Source organism: Lipomyces tetrasporus (genome assembly GCF_029532465.1).
Source record: "Lipomyces tetrasporus strain NRRL Y-64009 chromosome Unknown POJ06scaffold_8, whole genome shotgun sequence".
In the NCBI taxonomy this organism is placed as follows: domain Eukaryota; kingdom Fungi; phylum Ascomycota; class Lipomycetes; order Lipomycetales; family Lipomycetaceae; genus Lipomyces; species Lipomyces tetrasporus.
Window position 1 is genome coordinate 581,725 of NW_026611603.1, and position 18,553 is coordinate 600,277.

At 47.4% G+C, this 18,553-nt stretch overlaps 11 protein-coding genes across 11 annotated transcripts; 5 read left to right on the forward strand and 6 right to left on the reverse strand.

Moving 5' to 3' along the window:
• The first annotated feature begins 248 nt into the window (after positions 1 to 248).
• Positions 249 to 2,078, forward strand: POJ06DRAFT_257780 (uncharacterized protein). Its single transcript, XM_056188192.1, has 2 exons — positions 249 to 711; positions 767 to 2,078. The coding sequence occupies exons 1-2, from the start codon at positions 510 to 512 to the stop codon at positions 2,020 to 2,022; spliced, it is 1,458 nt and encodes a 485-aa protein (XP_056042160.1). The 5' UTR covers positions 249 to 509; the 3' UTR covers positions 2,023 to 2,078.
• Positions 2,079 to 3,457, reverse strand: POJ06DRAFT_257781 (Cys/Met metabolism PLP-dependent enzyme-domain-containing protein). Its single transcript, XM_056188193.1, has one exon. The coding sequence runs from the start codon at positions 3,304 to 3,306 to the stop codon at positions 2,110 to 2,112; it is 1,197 nt and encodes a 398-aa protein (XP_056042161.1). The 5' UTR covers positions 3,307 to 3,457; the 3' UTR covers positions 2,079 to 2,109.
• Positions 3,458 to 3,632: 175 nt separating this feature from the next.
• Positions 3,633 to 4,939, reverse strand: POJ06DRAFT_269795 (SPT2 chromatin protein-domain-containing protein; the record flags this gene model as incomplete). Its single annotated transcript, XM_056189395.1, has 2 exons — positions 3,633 to 4,424; positions 4,481 to 4,939. The coding sequence occupies 2 exons, from the start codon at positions 4,937 to 4,939 to the stop codon at positions 3,633 to 3,635; spliced, it is 1,251 nt and encodes a 416-aa protein (XP_056042162.1).
• A 641-nt stretch (positions 4,940 to 5,580) lies between these two features.
• POJ06DRAFT_257783 (uncharacterized protein) lies at positions 5,581 to 6,096 on the reverse strand. The gene is made up of 2 exons (XM_056188194.1): positions 5,893 to 6,096; positions 5,581 to 5,827 (listed from the first exon to the last, which is right to left on the reverse strand). Coding segments are annotated over exons 1-2 (180 nt in total). The 5' UTR covers positions 5,894 to 6,096; the 3' UTR covers positions 5,581 to 5,648.
• Positions 6,097 to 6,208: 112 nt separating this feature from the next.
• On the forward strand, positions 6,209 to 6,856 carry POJ06DRAFT_282651 (ribosomal protein S19-domain-containing protein; the record flags this gene model as incomplete). The annotated part of the gene is made up of 4 exons (XM_056190049.1): positions 6,209 to 6,248; positions 6,309 to 6,625; positions 6,690 to 6,775; positions 6,835 to 6,856. The coding sequence occupies 4 exons, from the start codon at positions 6,209 to 6,211 to the stop codon at positions 6,854 to 6,856; spliced, it is 465 nt and encodes a 154-aa protein (XP_056042164.1).
• Positions 6,857 to 7,090: 234 nt separating this feature from the next.
• POJ06DRAFT_239589 (Sds3-like-domain-containing protein) lies at positions 7,091 to 8,456 on the reverse strand (the record flags this gene model as incomplete). Its single annotated transcript, XM_056186048.1, has 3 exons — positions 7,091 to 7,592; positions 7,642 to 7,717; positions 7,769 to 8,456. The coding sequence occupies 3 exons, from the start codon at positions 8,454 to 8,456 to the stop codon at positions 7,091 to 7,093; spliced, it is 1,266 nt and encodes a 421-aa protein (XP_056042165.1).
• A 267-nt stretch (positions 8,457 to 8,723) lies between these two features.
• Positions 8,724 to 10,528, forward strand: POJ06DRAFT_140555 (uncharacterized protein). The gene is made up of 4 exons (XM_056184507.1): positions 8,724 to 8,754; positions 8,822 to 8,937; positions 9,013 to 9,552; positions 9,605 to 10,528. The coding sequence occupies exons 2-4, from the start codon at positions 8,866 to 8,868 to the stop codon at positions 10,397 to 10,399; spliced, it is 1,407 nt and encodes a 468-aa protein (XP_056042166.1). The 5' UTR covers positions 8,724 to 8,754; positions 8,822 to 8,865; the 3' UTR covers positions 10,400 to 10,528.
• Positions 10,529 to 10,592: 64 nt separating this feature from the next.
• On the reverse strand, positions 10,593 to 11,867 carry POJ06DRAFT_257793 (nuclear fragile X mental retardation-interacting protein 1-domain-containing protein). The gene is made up of 2 exons (XM_056188195.1): positions 10,913 to 11,867; positions 10,593 to 10,855 (listed from the first exon to the last, which is right to left on the reverse strand). Exons 1-2 carry the CDS (start codon positions 11,729 to 11,731, stop codon positions 10,658 to 10,660), a joined length of 1,017 nt encoding a protein of 338 aa, XP_056042167.1. The 5' UTR covers positions 11,732 to 11,867; the 3' UTR covers positions 10,593 to 10,657.
• Positions 11,868 to 12,049: 182 nt separating this feature from the next.
• Positions 12,050 to 13,292, forward strand: POJ06DRAFT_269801 (uncharacterized protein; the record flags this gene model as incomplete). The annotated part of the gene is made up of 3 exons (XM_056189396.1): positions 12,050 to 12,199; positions 12,255 to 12,593; positions 12,645 to 13,292. The coding sequence occupies 3 exons, from the start codon at positions 12,050 to 12,052 to the stop codon at positions 13,290 to 13,292; spliced, it is 1,137 nt and encodes a 378-aa protein (XP_056042168.1).
• Positions 13,293 to 13,415: 123 nt separating this feature from the next.
• POJ06DRAFT_140558 (Ser-Thr-rich glycosyl-phosphatidyl-inositol-anchored membrane family-domain-containing protein) lies at positions 13,416 to 14,662 on the reverse strand. Its single transcript, XM_056184508.1, has 5 exons — positions 14,416 to 14,662; positions 14,235 to 14,359; positions 14,080 to 14,179; positions 13,821 to 14,025; positions 13,416 to 13,773 (listed from the first exon to the last, which is right to left on the reverse strand). Exons 1-5 carry the CDS (start codon positions 14,520 to 14,522, stop codon positions 13,540 to 13,542), a joined length of 771 nt encoding a protein of 256 aa, XP_056042169.1. The 5' UTR covers positions 14,523 to 14,662; the 3' UTR covers positions 13,416 to 13,539.
• Positions 14,663 to 16,363: 1,701 nt separating this feature from the next.
• On the forward strand, positions 16,364 to 18,537 carry POJ06DRAFT_269803 (uncharacterized protein; the record flags this gene model as incomplete). The annotated part of the gene is made up of 3 exons (XM_056189397.1): positions 16,364 to 16,591; positions 16,684 to 18,218; positions 18,273 to 18,537. 3 exons carry the CDS (start codon positions 16,364 to 16,366, stop codon positions 18,535 to 18,537), a joined length of 2,028 nt encoding a protein of 675 aa, XP_056042170.1.
• Positions 18,538 to 18,553: the final 16 nt, after the last annotated feature.

Sequence of the window (18,553 nt, forward strand, 5' to 3'; positions counted from 1 at the left end):
TATGAAGGCAAACACCGACAGAAACACGTTTGTAACGAGCTTAGGGCTCAAATCACAGGTCTACATTGTTGTCGCTGGAGCTGGCTCTCTTCATTGTTCTTTACTCATAGCCAAAACTTTGTAGCGGTAATATCACGGCTGAGAATGCCAGAATCAGATAGTTTATAATCGAAATATCGAATTCCCTTGGACTCTCAATACAACGTTACGAAGTCGGTTGACCGGCAAGCCTCGACGTACGCAGGGTCTCAATATCTCAAACTTCTGTTGGAACTGGAAGCGCTGCCCTCGTCTGAGACGTTCTCTATCGCTCAAGTGTATACGTTTGCACAGATATTCAGTGGTATCGCTACGTCACCTCGACTTCAAGATCGCATGAGGAAACGTCGCGAACTGTAACTGTAGACGTGTCCAAAAGCCCCACGAAACCTGTTATATATTGACAAGCCTTGCTATCTTTTGTGACCGTTTGTGCCCAATACATATTCGGGAGACTAGTTTTATCGTTCATGCGAGGTATCCTAGTGAGAGCTCGGACAGTGACACTGCTAGTCGCCTTTGCCCTGAGAGTTATTGCGACTTCGGACACGGAGTCGTCTCAGGCAGAAACCGACGTTATATGTCCGTCAGATGGAGGACTGTGTTATCCTACTGTGCTTGAAGCTACAGATAATTGGCAGGAGGTACGACCGGATCAGATCATTCCAGGAGGTGAGGCAATTGCAAATCGCATATCAGCGGACCGGTCTTGTGCTGACGATTGCAGGACTACATGTTCGATTGAATTTCGAAACAGGACGACGCGAAGCAAAATTACTTTCGAATGACGACTACGACGAAGATGCCGGGATCGTGGCTGTAGCACAAGGCGGCAGTGTCGAAGTCACATCGGACGAGCGAGATCAATGCGACCAAAGAAACGCAGAGCGAGAAACCAGTGGGTGGGGACCATCGTCATATTCACATAAGCCAAATCCGCATATATCATTGTCCGAGCATGAAGAGTTTGAGAACAACCTGGCATTTATCATAAATTCATTTACATTTGACAGAACAGACGCCTCAGAATCTAATGTGGCAAAAAATGAGGAGTCATCAGCGTTGCAGTCTGTGGAAAGCAGCTTTCTCGACGAGAGCGAGAATGAGTATTTAATTGCTGCGTTGAAAAACGTCGAGGATTTTTCTCACGAGATTGATTTCGGCATTAAGCTTGCCGAACCAGAGGTGATTTCGGTTCTCGTGACTCTTGTGCATACACACACGTCACCATCGGTGCGAGCCTTGTCGGCAAGAATTATTGGATCATCGCTTCGAAATAATGCGCCGGCTCTGCAAATCGCAATTCCGTCTCAAGTCGTCACAAACCTCTTAGATTCCTTGGATAAAGAGCAAGATCCGACTGTACGATCTAGAATAATGTTTGCACTTGCATCGTCCATACATGGCAAACTCGGACGGCAAGAATTCTGGAGACACAAAGGTGGGGACACGTTACGCAAATACTTCTTTTCAGATATCCCAGACGAGGACTATATGGGCCGCTGTGGCACCTTTGTTGAGGACTCGTTTGTGAATGATATGATGAATAGTCACTCATTGCACGGTCCGTCAGACGCGACGCAGTCGGAAGTTGAAGTCGAACTGGGTCTCTGGTGTTCTGCGTTCCAGGATGCGCTCTCGCGTGATAACATAGCGAGCATGGACGTCCGTGAAAAGATCTTCTCGGCGTTGTCAGCCATAAAGTCAAGATATCCGACCTACTGCCCGGTACAAGAGAGTTTTAGACATTGGATAGCAGAAAAGGTTGAACAAAGAGCGGCGCTTCGAAGGCAAAAGTATGAAACGCACGAAGAGTTGAGAAGCTCGACATTTTCAACCAGAGATGAGGAGGTGAATGATCTGGATGCCACATCCGGGCGAGAAATGGTGTTCCTTGACAAACTATCGAACGTAAGGCATTCATTATTTGGCAATCCAAAGGCAGGACGAAAAACTTTAGACAGTTATCATGATGAATTATAGAGTGTTAGAATGTTATAATTCTGTATAGTAGACTGAATATAATAACTCCACGAAGGTTTTATATATCTAAATAATGGGCAACAGAATTTATACTTTCACACCGTTTACCTGACCGGTAGCTCTGTCTAGAGCCTGCAGGACGTCTGCGACGAGGTCATCGCCGTCCTCTATACCAACGCTCAATCTTACAAGGTCTTCATGTACCCCTGACTTTTCTCTTTCGGAAGCATGTATTCCAGCGTGCGTCATCAGCGCTGGCACCTCGCATAGACTCTCTACTCCGCCAAGAGACTCGGCCAATGTGAAAATCTTGGTAGATTGGCAAAACACTTCAGCTCCCTTTCGTCCTCCGGCGACTCTAAATGAAATCATTCCACCACCAAAACCATCCCTGTGCTGGTCCTTGACCACTCGCCTATTGGGATGCGCTTCAAGACCTGGATAGTTTACTTGTAAGACTTTACCAGTCTTGATATTACTAGCGAGTGCCTCGGCCACTTTCTGTGCGTTCTCGCTACTAGCGCGCGATCGAAGATGAAGGGTCTTCAATCCACGGTGAGCGAGCCATGAATCAAACGCTGACGGCACAGCACCAATCGCATTTTGCAGAAATACAAGCTTTTGATAGAGTTCGTCGTCATTCAGCACTGCGACTCCCATAACGACGTCCGAATGGCCATTAATGTACTTTGTCACCGAATGTACCACGACATCCGCCCCAAGCGCCAGTGGTGTCTGGAGGTACGGTGACAGGAAGGTATTGTCCACCACCAGGAACAGAGAGTATTGCTTCGCTAGCCGTGCGACTTCTCTAATATCTGTGACAGACAGCGTGGGATTTGACGGAGATTCTACCCAGATCAGACGTGTAGTAGACCTGACGAGAGATGGGATGTCGTTCAATAGATCAGGTGTAAATGAGATCTCTAAGCTGTGCGATTGTGCGACTTTGGTGAAATATCGATGTGTACCACCGTAGACATCCGCACCAGATATAATGTGGCTTCCTGGAGACAGAGACTGCAGAATGGTCGCGGTAGTGGCGCTACCTGATGAGAATGCTAAACCGTACTTTCCGCCTTCCAGAGAAGCGACTGCTTGCTCAAACTCATCGCGATTCGGGTTGCTGGAACGAGAATATTCGTACTTTCCAATGGGGACCGCAGGCGAGTTCTGGGCGAACGTAGTTGAGAGGGAAATGGGAGAGATCACAGCGCCGGTGTGAGGATCGTGAGCAGTGCCAGCGTGCACTGCGCGCGTCCCAAATCGATGTGAATATGCCATGATATATGTGCTGCCCTTGTTGTGACGAGGAAGAGCAATAAAACAAGAGTCACGAGCAGGAATTATAAATGCATGCTCCTGGCTTTAGATTTATGAGGCGATCGGCTACGATGTGAATTGTAAGATTCATTTCAAATGGATAAGGTATCGAGCCGCACTGCGCTCAGACCGAACTCCCAACGAAATATCAACGCGCGATCACGTCATACTTTAACACAACATCTTGCGGGGTCACAACGAAAAGTACGCTAGTAAGTTCCCTACGCAGACCTTATATTTACACAAACCAGAAAACAAAATAACCCAAACGCTATTTCTAACTCCCTTCATGCTCGCTTCAGACGTTTCTTCTTTTCCTCTGCAAGGCGTCTTTCCTCTGCCTCCATCATATCGTCCTCCTTCCGTGCATGCGCTGTGCTTCTCATTTCCTCTCGCAGAACGTCGAATCCAGCAGTCTCCATATTATCGTCATCGTCCTCGTAATCATAATTTCGTGATCGCCCTCCTCTACGGAATAAGTTCCAGATCTCTTCCCTGTCATATCCTGGCCCATTTTTTTCGCCCGCACGTCGCGACGGCCCGTAACCATCGTCCTCCTCTTCGTCGTCTGATACTATGAAATCGTCCAACGATTCATCTGACTCTTCGGCCGCCTTATTCTTCTTTAATAATCCTTCCATCGGCTTTGCAAACGGCGCTGGAGTGTGCGGTTTCTGAACGGACCGAGAAGGCAACTTGACGTTTGTAGGCGTCGGAGCTGCTATTTTGGAAGCGCCAGATCTGACTGTAGAGTTCTGTCTGCCCTTTAATAACTTCCTTCCTGATATATCCTGCGAAGCACCTTTGATAGACGGGGATGTTGATGGCCGACTTTTACGATCTAGATTCGAAATGTTCTTAGCGGCCCTCGAATCTAGTGCTCTCCCATCGGCTGTTGTTGTTGAGGACTTGGTCGGCGGGTTTCCAACACTTGGACTCGGCGAATGAGAAAGTCGTTTACCTGGTACCTTTGACATCGTCTTCTCTGGTTTCTTTTTAGGGTCCCTGACCTTTACCGTAAATTTTAGTTTCTCCGAGTCGACTTTCTCCGCTTCCTTTAAGATATCCAAAAAATTCGGCTATCTGACATTAGCAAAACAAGAATAATTTAGATCGTAAATAAGATAAACTCTACCTTCTTTCTATTAGTCGCCAGTACCGATGCCGAAGCAACCGCCGAGCCTGGTTCTGGATGCGCTGAACCAGGCCGCTTCATTGCGTCAGACGTTTTTCCCGGTGCCGATGAACTAGCCGCCTGGCCAGTAGATGCAGAGGACGACTTAGCTCGTTGTGCCTTTAATCGCTCGAAGGTAGCACGCTGTTTTGCTCTATCTTTCGAGATCGCAGTACTAGTCATAGAAGCATCGTCGTTCTTCATAGCGATCGGCGAGGGTTTGGTATCAGCCGCTGTCCCTAGCGGGACAGTATTTCCGGACTTGATTTGGTAGTTTGAAACTGATGCAGCATTTTCGGAATTCACATTCTGGGACCTAACGGCTGATTTGACAGAACCCGTCCTAGAGCGGGCAATTTCGGTTGATGAAGCTTTAGAAGGTGATGATGACGATGCTGCTGCGAGAAGCTGGGAGAACATCGCCTCTTCTCGGTTCGACTTTCGATTTGCCTTCCTCCGAGTTACTGGCTTCTATTATACTGACATAAACAATGCCTGTAGTATTATGCACCGGTGGCGGAGTGGATCCACAGCGTACTGAAATACGTGGAACGCCTCGAATGAGGACATGTGAGCAAGGTCACTAGCTTAAATCCGGGTAACTAGAAGGTAAAACGCAATATCCGGGTAACTTCATGCCTTCGTAAAATACTTACGGTCATTCAATAAAATTGGTATAAACACGTTCAGCTGAGCAACCGCTATTCCAGCCCAATCATTTCATTCAATCATACAAGCCAATATTATATACACAAGCATGAAAACATTAAATGAGACAAATAGGCGCTACCATCCCTGACACAAACTTTTGCGAGACCCTAAAAACGGGAATACTAGCTGGCCATCGTTTAGTCGAATAGACCGAATCCTTTCAAGGTCGTTAGCTATTGAACCCTATCAAATACACAAACATTATTGAACCTACCCATATCGTCGTCCGACTCCTCCTTCTCCTCCTCAGCCGGAGCAGCTTCCTCTTCGGCGGCCTCGGCCGGAGCAGCAGCAGCAGCACCACCAGCGGTAGCAACAGCGGCACCACCAGTAGGAACGGAAGCCAACTTGGCGGATCCCTCAGCGATCAACTGTATCCGCAGATCAGCGATATGTCCACTTAGATGCAGACTGCATTTTAAAATTTTTCAATTCGTACCTCGTTGATGTCCTTGCCCTCGAGCTCAGAGAGAAGGGAGGAAAGTCTGTCCTCCTCAGGCTCAATGCCGACTGAGGAGAGGACGGTCTTGATGTCCTCGGCGGAGGGAGAGGCATTGCCAGCCGAAGTCAAAAGAAGATAAGCAGCAAGGTACTTCACTGTAGCATACGTATTAGCACCCGACGTGGTTAATGCAGCCCAGAATCAAGCAGAAAGAACATACTTCTGAATAATTAAATGTGTAGATTAATATCGGAGATGGAGAATAATCAGATTTAAGCTGTGTTCAGCGGACTATTCTACGCAGATCTCGAATGGTGTATAGAACGTGTAGTTGGTAAGTGAAGTAACCCTGGACGTTGTGTTGTGGCTCGCATTTGAGAAGCGATCTCCAATTTAGGGCATAACCCTACGTTGGACAGTCACTTCCTCTTCGTGCGTTCATCCCTGGCATCAACGCTTCCAGCCTTCCTCCTTGAAGTTGCTCTTGACAGAATCTATTCCCACACTCCGTATTCGTCTTCACATCAACGCACAATATGTCTGAGGAATACGACCAGGAAGCCATTGAGGCGGCAGGTATTGTTTGAATACATTGACAAGAATAAGTTATACAGAATTAACGAATTTTTTTGTCAGAGAACCGAAAGAAGAGACAGTTCCGTACATTTTCGTTCCGGGGTGTCGATCTCAACGACCTTTTGGACCTCAGTCCCGAGAAGTTCGTCGACCTTGTCCATGCTCGAGCCCGAAGACGCCTTCAGCGTGGTCTTAAGCGCAGGCCCATGGGTCTTATCAAGAAGCTTCGCAAGGCCCGTCAGGAGGCTAAGCCAAACGAGAAGCCCGCAGTCGTCAAGACTCACCTGCGTGACATGATCATCGTCCCCGAAATGATTGGCAGTGTTATTGGTATCTACAACGGAAAGGTCTTCAACCAGGTTGAAATCCGACCAGAGGTATGATTGCAGCAGATTCTGTGGTGTCATGACGACGATGACAGCGCTAACAGTGGAATGTTAGATGGTTGGATTCTACCTCGGAGAGTTCTCTATCTCTTATACCCCTGTCAAGCACGGTAGACCCGGTATTGGCGCCACACACTCATCGTATGTCCGAGTTTTGGAAACAGGTGGTTTTGGTTGTCGAGTACTAACGTTGGTGACAGTCGATTCATTCCCCTCAAATAAGCGCTTTTCGACAATATTTCCGTCTTATTCGTTTCAATGTACAAAAAGTGTGTCTAGTTAAATACAATTGTGTCATATCTCGGTTGTCAGTCAGCTTGGTTATGAACGTTAATCATGCCAAGCCATTGATTAGTATTACATCAAACCGACGAAAATCAACACGATATCATTACATTGCCAATATTCTACAAACAAACGCCATAGAAGTACATTCACTCTCATACACTCTCATACTCATACAAACACTACCTTTCCTCGCAAGGCTTCCATGTCCTCCGCTACTTCATCTGCTGTTGCCGATTTGATCTCTGGCGCAGCAGGGAATCCAATGTACTTTGCGATTCCAGTCAAGAGAGCAATCTCGTTGTACTGCGCTTGTCTTTGTCTGTAAATTACAGACCGCTTTTCTGGTATCCTGTAACCGTAAAATGGAACCATAGTATCCATAGCTCGTCGCTCTCGATTTACCTTGTACCAGGTTTCGGTGGTTTCCTGTATCATCGTTGCTCGTAAATTCGAACCGTTCTTGTAAAACTGCTGATGGATGTGTGTCCGGTAGGATCTGGTCTGATTCTCAATACATCGTCGCCGATACTTCCTATGTGCGTCGGCCAAACTGATTCTTTTGTCTCGGGCCTCTGCGAGTTCGTCATAGACTGTGGCAAGCTCCGGATGAGTGCCGTCCAAGCACATTTCGATCTCAGCCTGTAACCGCACAATCTTATCGTCATGAAGCCTTCAAAATTCTATTAGAACCATTCCGATTACAATCATCAATAACTAACCTGTCCCTTAATTTGGCGAATTCTACCTCGATCTCGGTCAAGGATGTCACAGCGGCCTTTCGTTTCTGAGCTCGCTCTACACAAACCGTTAGACAACACAACAGCAGAACGGCTCTTAAAAACATACCCTCGTCGTCATTTTCTTCCTCCGCGGTCCGCTTATGTTTTGGTTTCTCGGAGGGCCCTTCTTCAGCGTCCGCTTTGGCCTCGTCGGCCTCGTCGGCCTCGTCGATATCCTCAGCTTCGTCCGCGAGTGCCGCCTCAAGTTCACGGTCGACTTCTTCCACCTCGTCGTCGTTGTCGTTGCTGCCCTCCTGCATTGGGCTGCCGACCGTCTCTTCAGCGTTGTCATTCATTTCTTCGTCCTCATCTTCTTCGTTCTTTCGTTCATTCTCATCAATTTCATTGGCTGGACTCCTGACCGTAGCGTCGTCCGCCGAATCAATTTCCCCTTCCTCCTTCTCTTCGTCTTCATGCAGCTCGCCCTCCTCTTCGTCAGTGTCCTCCTTTACAACTATACTATCACCATTGATTTCCTCTTTATTCAGTTGTGGCTTTTCTTCCACAGCCTCGATTGTATTAGATATGATATTCGCGGGACTCTTCGATCGGCGAGACGGTTCATGCATTTTCTCAAACTTTTCACTCTCCATCCGGTTCTCATAAGGAGCATCTTGCCCTTCTTCATTACCTAGCTCACCAGGCTCGGGAGGATCCATGTCCATTTCCTCCAAATCTCCTTCAATCTCGGTCTCGGCCTCCTCGGGATTCTCCTCGACAGTCTGTACCAAGACTTCCTCACTCATTGTAGTCATTGCACTTTAAATGCGAACAGCACAATCGAAACCGATTTCGAATATAAACGCACCAGACCGGCAAACGGTCTAAATATCACAACGATAAACGTATCGTATAATAAACGTCGAGCGATGGTGATTAGATGGTGTGCGTTGCGACATTCGATTTGTCCGAGAGGTCCAGCCAACCCCCTTATGTCGCTTCTCCCACCACACCGCCGCAGCAATTCTGTGGACCGCCGCGAAAATGGAGTCCGACTCTCCGGCCCGCGCCGACTTCCGGTCACCGAATTTAAGGTTTGCACGTTCTAGCAGGGTAACATCGAAAATTTTGAATTTTTATCCCAACGTCAGTGGGAAGCAATACTAACGTTGAGCTGGAGGCGTGGAGTCTTGACCGTTAACGAAACATATTGGAATATTGGAGATGGCGCCGCTGTTTGGAGAATTCGATCCGTCGAAGGCCGACCAGGCTGTTTTGTCGTTGTTTTCGTCCAGTGTAAGGCTTGTTGTTCACTTTGCTGGCGCGATAGCTGCTGTGAGGTTCCCATTAAAACTAAGTGATATTTAACAGGATGGACCCGTTACTAAACCGTCGAGATCTAAACGCGTGAAGCTTGCAGCCGAGGCTAAGGCCGCTAGCGCGAACGATGAGGAACAATTTAGTGATTTAGAGGGGATATTGAATGATCCAGACTCCGATGCGAAGCCTGCTCCGAAAGAGAGACAGAATAAGGAAAAGAGTAGCAAGAAGAGGAAGAAACCGCACGTTGCTGCCGCCGACAATGGTGATGATGAGGCTATTGCAGAGATTGAGGACAAGTATCTTCAAAAGTTGCTGGATCAGGAGGACGCGGCGCCGAAGAATAGCACGAGAAGCAAGGAGCAGAAGACGAAGCAGGTCGATGCTAGCAATGCCGACGAAGCCACAATGGGAGGCCTGACAGACTCTGAAGGCTCTGGAGATGAAGAAGCAGATACTAACGATGGCGCGGACGAGAAGGACAAGACTAAACTTGTTCACGACACCTTACTGCATGACGATGAGGAAGTTCTGAAAGCTAGAGGTACCGTATTTGTCGGAAACCTTCCGTCAGACGCTATTAGTTCGCGCGTACGCCAATAGTATGAGTTTATTTTGCTATTGCTTTCTAACTTTATGGTAGACCGATTACGCTACTCTTAAGAAACACTTTGCTCAATATGGCAAGATCAAGTCGATTAGATTTCGATCGATTGCGTTTTCCGAGATGCTTCCTCGCAAAGTTGCATTCATCAAGCAGAAACTCCACGACAAACGCCACACGGTCAATGCTTACATTGTGTACGACTCCGAAGACAGTGCACGCAAGTCGTTGCAATCCAACGGTGTCGTTTTGCAGGGCCACCACATTCGCGTGGACAGTGTCGCGCATCCTGCGAAGCAGGACTCCAAGCGAAGCGTGTTCATTGGAAATCTGGATTTCGATGCTGAGGAAGAGTCTCTTTGGGAGCATTTTGGAAAGGTCGGGGCCATTGAGTACGTGCGAATCATTCGTGATTCAAAGACGAATGTAGGCAAGGGGTTTGCGTATGTGCAGTTCAAAGACTCAATGTATGTTGCCAAAGCGTTACTGCTTAACGACAAAAAGATGGGAAACCGTATGCTGCGCGTGACACGGGCACGTTCGATGCGAGCACCGAAGGAAAGAGTCAAACAACCGGTTCTGAAATCTGGACTGCCGAAATTGGATCCAGATATGAAGGCTCAATTGGGTCGGGCCAAGAAGATTGTGGGTAAGGCTGAGCGTGCTCAATTGTCGAGCGTAATTGAGGGCGAGCGCGCCTCGCAAGCAGCAGGCACATCACTAAAGGCCGGCGGTGGTGGTAAGAAGAAAGGCAAGCCACGGATCAGAGCACGATCTACTGCATTCAAGAGGAACAAGAAACAAGGCGGCGACAAAAAGAAGGCTGATGCGTAATGCGGTTTTGTACATTAGAGATGAATTCCAAAGTTCAGATGCATTGCTGTTTTTACGTACAACTCCCAAAATATGTCCATTTAATATGATGCCACACCTAACTACTCCAACGATAATTACACAGCCTTACTTTTGCTGACAACACCAATGTCAACCAAATAAGAAATAAAGTCCAGAACCTTTCCATTTTCTTTATCCCAATCGTTTTGCACCAACTATTAAATATTAATTATTCGACGTATTCGCTAATAGATTAGATTATCGCAAACTTACCCTTTTAAACAGCGGCATTTTCTGCGGTTTGACAAATCGCTTATATTTCTTCGTCGCTATAAAAGCATTTGCCGATCTCTCATGACTGAATGCGCACGTAGATCCACGATTGCAACGTCCAGTTTTCGCAAAGAATTTACAAATATTACGCTTAGAAAGCTCCTCGTTCTTTTGCTTGCTTTGCTGGACATCGTCTGCATTAGTCATACTTCTCCATACCACAAAGCCAAGGAACCATACCTCTTCTTGGAGCTTTTCTTTGACTTTCCGAGGCTCTTCCTCTTCGGCTTTCTTACGCTGTAACTCCTCTTGTTTCAATTCTATCCGTTTTGCAGTAGGCCAATTCTTTTTCCGCTCGCTGATCCATTTTACAATATCTTCCTCGGTCTGTAACGAGATCGCTGTACCTGGGATAGTGACTACCGCGGTAGACGTAGACATCGTACGACGGGAACCAAGTGTTGCTTCCTCGTCCACATCATCTTCCTCTTCTGCTACGTTATGATTGCCATAAAACAAGTTATTCTGCGCTTGTGGTTGACCATAGTATCCCATCCCACTGCCATCCAGCTGTCCACTTGTTGTCGGACTTGAAATTAGGTTGAGATTATAGCTATTCCGAGCAGATGGCTGAGGCACGATGCTTGGCGCTGGCGTCACCACCGGTTGCGGGAATAGCTGCATGCTAGGATGCGACTGATTCAGAGGTGCGGCATACGCCATTCCGGCATACGGTTGCCCACCTAACTGCGACATGTGTCCATACGTATTGTTCATCGGTATCGGCGGCAAGTATCCGCCTCTGTTGCTGCCCGTGTGCCCACCGTTTGTATTCCCATTGTGATATTGACCTTTACTTCGCTGTCCTTGCCTCTGCAGATTACTGCCCGTCTGATCATACGGCACATAAGGCGCATGTCGCTGGTGACCGTAATTCCGATTATTGTGGCGCGGTGGACCGTGTGTATGCCACGATGTTGTCTGTTGCTGTTGTTGCTGAGGACTCGACGAGAATTTGGGAGGTGGCGGCGGCGGAGGACCAAAGATGTAATCCCCCATGCTGGATAGAAATGGAATTTAGCAACCCCAGGTCTTGGACACTTCAGACATTTGTCGCATGAAGTATATCGACAAGATCTACGCAAGAGCTGCGCCGGGATTCTTGTGGGTGTCGGCGCAATGTCGCTCGCGAAAGTGGAAAAATTGGGTCATTGGGAGTTACCCGTCCGTCATTGGTTTTTACCCCTGAATTCTTTTGAATCCTCGTAATTACCCTGCTTGGACTCTCAAGAAAAGATGTGACGCCGTCGACGCAATATATCAAGCAACACAGAAGGATTTACCTGATTCTGTATTCGGATCGAGATTTGTAGATAAATGTTTAAGTTTAATTTTTCGGGAGACGACATAGACGGCGTCGAAGAATCCGAGGATCAGCAGCAAGATGAGACGACGGCAGAACGCCAAAGTGCCAATGCAGAGAGCGAATTCGTCTTAAAGCCAACAATGTATGACATTAGCGATTTGGTATGCTTTGTCTTCGCTAAACACGATATTTGAAATTAAATTAACTATTATTTAGTTACGAAATTTGCCGTCTCGGTTATCCTATAGGCTAGTTCCTGTCAGGACATCGGCCGGCACGCAGGAATTTCCGATTCCTCGACGCGAGGTATTTGACATTAAAGTGCAAATTATGGCCAACGAGGAGATGTTACTACCATCCCTTGATGATCCATCTGGGACAGCCTCTGAGGAGCGCGATCAGTTTATAAGGAAAGAACTGCAGATACTGCTCTCCAACACAGAAGATTTGCGCACAGAGCTGTATGAAGGTGGACTGAAGAGTTGGGAGGGCTCTGGAGATTTAGTAGAGTATCTCGCTGACAAGGGAAAAGAAGCTGGCAATGGTATTTTGGAGGTATATCCCATGATGAACGGTTCTACGTGGCTGTGTTAATGAAATATTTAGCTGGGATGTGGGAGCGCTTTGCCGTCCATGTATCTCTTCCAGAAGCACCTCCGGTCGCTAAGGTCTGCCAGCTCCGAAATGCCAATTCCGACAACGTCATTCATTCTCTCTGATTACAATTACTCCGTGCTGCGGCTAATGACGGCGCCTAATTTCCTGCTTGCATACTATACAGCCATTGTTCTCCCAGATATACAATCACTTACATCCCAACAAGACTTGGATCTGGAAATAACGCCAGAATTGGTTAGCCAATTTCTAGAATTTTTGACGGTTAATAATATAGCCGTGAAGTTCATCTCAGGATCGTGGGATTCTAGTGAATTTTCGCAATTACTTGGATATTCCCTCGCGAAGACCGAGCAAACTAAATTCTCGCTAGTACTAGCATCAGAAACCATCTATTCATTGTCTACAATCTACGCTTTCACGTCATTACTTATCGACTGTATTACATACTGGGGAACGTCGTCTGAACGGGCAGAAAGCCTGGTAGCTGCGAAGGAGATTTACTTCGCTGTCGGCGGCACTGTTCGGCAATTTGTCGAGCTAGTACGAGTATTAGGCGGAACTGTTGACACAGTTGGAAGGATTGCTGGACGCGTTAGCGGGGTTGCACGAGTTGTTATGCACGTTACGAAACCGTGAGAAAAGGTCTAGCACAGTTATAAAATAAAGACCAATTATTAATTGTCAAACTTTTGCAGTCACCAAATTTTTCATGTCGCTGCGAAATGGATAACACAGCCGTACTGCAAATCACAGATTTTACAAAAAGCTTCTCACAGAGTCATAAAATACAATTACCTAGTCATGTCAAAAAAGCTCCAACCGGTTCTACGCCCAAACATTTTTGATTCTAATGATACAAGTACTGAATTTACCAATGGGCCGTTCAAGCCACGACGAGGTAGCCGAAGACGAGCGCGACAACAACAGCGACAGTGTTGGCATATCCAACCTTGCTTGCACCACCGATTGCACTGATTGTCGTTGAGACCGCTGGACCTGACGTTGTGGTTGTGGATCCGACAATGAGCTCCGACAAGGTCGACGGTGTGCTGGAAGTGCCAGACGCTGAGGTGGAGTTGGTCCACGACGTAGCCTGCGCCGACGATGATGACCGAGTCTATATGAGTTAGAAAAGCCTTGCTTTATCACTCACAAGAAACTTACAGGGCTAGTATTGGCGTTGGCGGTAGCGGTCGACCGCGAGGACGAAGACGTAGTCGATGACGCCCTCGAGGAAGCGGTGGTCCGAGACGGGGTGGAAGATGAGGTAGAGGAGGTGGAAGAAGAGGTAGAAGTCTTGCTTGTCCTGGTTGGCGCGGCAGAGCTCGAAGTAGATGACACAGGGTCTCGTCCTTTAATACCGAATTGGCTACATACACGTGTTAGCATACTCCGCAGCCAGGACCGAATTCAAATCGCGTACTTGGAGTAGTTGGTGTCACCGGTAATATCGTCCTGAATAGTAATGGTATAGTCCTTTCCAGTGTAGATTCTGGGAGGGGGAGTCCAGCGAACGATACCAGCTGGAGAGAGGTCAGCATTATTCATTCTGGACACGGGTGTGACGGGGACACTTACTGTTTGGCAGATTGGTGATGATAGTCAATACGGACTGGAGGTTAGACGGTGGTCCCTTCTTCAAGAACAAGCTAATGGTGTGGTTATTCGAAGGCTTCCACTCGACAAGAAACGGTTGGCCGGTGCTGTAGGATTGAGATAAGTTAGAAGATGCGAGCCATAGTAGGAGGGAATGACATACGTGAGGGTGTCGCCGGTCGTAGGCGACGAAATTGGGTTCGACGCGGCGGACACCAACGCGACAAGAGCGCAGAGAATGAAGAGCGAGATGTTTGACAAGAGGACCATGTCGAATAATTTTGAAGGTAGAGGACGGAAGCGGAGAGAGGTGAGGTTTTGACAGGAGGACGATGGAAGCAGAGTGAGCAGAGAGCCGTAGCGCGCGATTCTGAACCGGTCTCCTACGCGTAATCAAAAATAGACTGACCAGCGCTGTTTAGCTGCTGCCTGTTTTCGCAGTAAGTCGCGCTAAACCTTATTCAAGCCAAGCTATAGATAAAAACAGCATCGGCTAACCGTATCCAGCCAAGCGCCGCCAAATAGAGTTTGGTGTTTTGTAGAGCCGCTTTGCATCATCGGGAACAATAATGAAAAACCCTCAATGCTTCATATTCAGGCTCTGGTCTTTACATGCATAGTCTACCAGGCGCTTTTATCCGGTAACAAGTGACGGTGCGAAAATATAATATGCAACTCCAGCACGACGACAACTTAATCGATTACGCTTTCATGACAGGGTGGAGACGAACCGAAGCGAATCTGTCAAGGGTGACAAGTGACATTAACGAAAGCTTACTTCAGCCGTCTCATATTCGACAGCTTACCGCTCGGCCGTGCCCTTGCCTTTCAGTTCGCTAAGAATATCGATATCATGCGAATCCCTAGTATTATTACCATTAGCAGTCTGTCGCCCTAACGACCTGCCAATTTCTACACAATGGCGTATCTACTCTACTAACGTGTGCACTCCAACCAAGCACCTTCTCCTCTGCTTGTCCATTGGCAACCCAACCATCAATTACCCGGCGTCGTTGTTCCTCAAATGGTTAAGGTTAGGGTACATTTTCACTATCAACGCCATTCGAGTCGACGAGTCGAGCATACAGTACGCACTGAACCTCGTTAGAGTGGCTACCCACTCTTACTACAAGTCTATCAATAATACAGGTGCAGAAATCTTGAAGTCTAGTAAACATACCGGGGGCTGCATCTGAAATCTGAGTCGGTTTAAACTGTTTTTCGAATTTTCTTAATAGAATTCCACTACAGTTACTACTTTGTTCAAGCTTCCAACATTGCAGAACACTTCACATCAGAACGCGGTTAGAGAAATGTAGGACAAATGACGAGGTTCGACGATAGGTTGGCCGCAGGCAAGAACAGATGCGGGCGGTAAGAAGGAGCGGTACTGTTCGTGTGAATATTGCAGAGTATCGACGCCATTTCTCGTTCTGTGACTTTCTCTTGTCGCTCTCGGGCAAGACGACCCTGCTGTAGCCAAGCAGGCTCTGCCGATGTCGAAGACCGGGCTCAATACCCAGGCTGGAAGAGTTGAGATTGGGAATCTCCAGACTAAGTGTGCCTGGCGCTGATGTTCCACGATTGTTGGGTCCACAGACTATTATTTCTTCCTTTACGTTGTATTTATTAGTTGAGTCGTAAATGACTTATAATGCCCCTTTGTGCGATTGCGTTTAGAAGAAACTCTGGTCCTTGCGCGTGATGTCGTCTTGTGCATCCGTAGGAACTCCGAAATCGCGAATCCAAATTCTATAGTAAGTTGTCGCACAGCGAGACCCAACCCCCGTTTTGCCCGATAGGCCACTTCTCTATCTGCTTGACATTCTTTGGATAAGGCGTTCGTCCGCCAAAGAGCAAAGATACCGGACGAAACCTGCTGACGACTTCTTTTCTATGTGTCCCCCGCGACGTCAGCTCGATTGAATTTGTGCGCTGACCACAAAGCATTTCTCAGCTCTACTGGCCACTGCATCTCATCAAGGCTCATCAACCACATTCCGATTCCTCTGCCAGAAAGCTTTATTTCGGATCTGCAGCTTCTTGATTGCGGAGTTTTTTTTTGCGTTATCTCCATTTTGGACTTATCACAGTCCGTTTCAACTGCGAAAATGATGTCGCCGTCAGTTGAAGCTACCCGCGACGCGCTTCAGATCGGTGATTTTACAGCAATGGAACAAAATGGTCACAAGAGAAAAGGTTCTATGCGGTATAATTCGCCAGGGCGCGTGAAAAAACGCGTAAAGGCGCGTGATAGTGGCGACATTGGCGGCAAATCCCCGAGCAAGAACGGCGCCAACGGACATGCATCCATTAAGCCCTCAAAAGCCGCTGAAAAGGTATTTACGATATTTGTCAAAGACGCTGATTTGATGTTGCGCTGTAAGGCTACGTTTGGGGATGCGTGACTGACAAGAGACCTGTGGTTTAGATGACGTCTTCAGATTACAGCTACGACGAGCACGTGCCGACAGAGGATAATACGCCCCATTTGAATTCTGATTCTGAGAAACCAAAGATCCCAAAAGTTACTATTGTTTTCAAGCCCGAGGCATGGACTGGCGAAGTAGTAGCCAAAGCTAAAGCGCCTGGCAAGAAGGGATCGTCCAAGAAATCTGCAGCCAAATCAAAGACGACGACCCCTCCCAACAAAAAGTCGAAGAAGACTACCACGAAGAAAGCACCCTCGAAGGCAGGCAAGAAACAATCAACAACAGACTCTGCATCTAAACAAAAGCAGAAACGCACCAAGCCGCCAGCAAAAAAGCCTGCCCGCGCCAAATCACCACCAATTGTCGTGGTTGAGCCGCCCGAGTTCAACCCTGTCGTCACCGACTTGGCCGAGGAAGAACTGCAATGCCGCCTCTTCATCCGCGAATATGTCTTGCGGTTCGAGAAGCATTGTCGACTTGCCCTGAAGCATATTAATATTGTCAATGATGTTACCGGTCCGTGGGTTGGCTCAACGTACAAGGCGCTCGTTGTCTCGATTTTGCGAATTATTTACTCTGACAATTTCCCGGTTGTCCCTGAACTGTTACTCAAAAATGCTATTAAGGAAGTGGAAAAGACGGCATCCGAGAACGAAGGGATATGGAGAGTGGTTTCTGAGGTATTGGAAAGCCAACGAGACGAATCAGAAATAACCTCTATGCCACCCAGCGGGACTCGCTCTGTGTCAGTTGACAAGGATATTGACAGTGCTGTTGATGAAGAGAGCAAAGAGCCAACTGCCGAACCGGAATCGCCTGCTGTTGACACTATATTCAAAACGAACAATCGTGATTTGGAAAAGTTGAAATTTATAGAGAAGTTAATATTCCTGTCGCTCTCTGGCAATTATATTCGCGAGACCATTGACATTGATCACGAGACTTCACGAAGGAAAATCGCGCAGACTACCGATGATATGAAGAAAATGAGCGAGGCACATACGATGGAGCTTGATTCAGTCAGACGGCAGTTTCTGGATTTGCCGCCAAATAAGAAAGACGAGTGGGAACCTCGTTTCGAGGCCGTCAAGGCCCGTTGCAACAAAGAAATGAAGCATATCAAGGATGACTTGTTCCGGCGCAAACGAAAATACGGATTGCGAAATTTGCCTCTCGGCATGGATATTTTTGGGAATGTGTACTGGCTGTTTGCTGAACGTACGAAATCACAGGTTGGCTGGGGATCTTGGATCATGTGCTACAAAGCAGAACACCTTCCGTCGCCTACTGGCAGTATCCTGTTTCCGAAAGGCGCGACAGAAAAGAGCAAAGATGAAAATGTGAAAGTAAATGGTATTGCTGAGGATAAGATGGATATCGATGATGATGCGCATTCCATAACCTCATCTGAGCTATCGGACGATCTTTTGGGAAACAACAATAATTGGTACTCAGTTGATAATCAAGAGGACGCCACGCAATTGGTCAAGTGGATTCGGTACGCAGCAGAAGTTACCTTCAAGAGAGAGGAGAAGTGAGTACTAGATGGTTTTGTCCCATGAGGAATAAATTTCTGATAGTTCGGCAGACTGAGAAAGAAAGATACGGGAACCACTTCAAGCCGTGCCAGCGTTTCAGAGAGTGAAGACAACCAGATCTATTACGATGACTTCGTGCAAGAGATATATAGCGACGATATCCTTCACAGCGTGGAGTCGTCCCCATGGAAGACAATCCCCATCAATGTCGGTGCCACGAAAGAATCCGTCGAAGGTCTTGCAAAGGAGCTTTTGTATATATCGGAATTTTTACCATCGAAGGAGTCCAGTGAAGCGAAGAAAGCTAAGGCTTAAAATTATGTAACAAAAT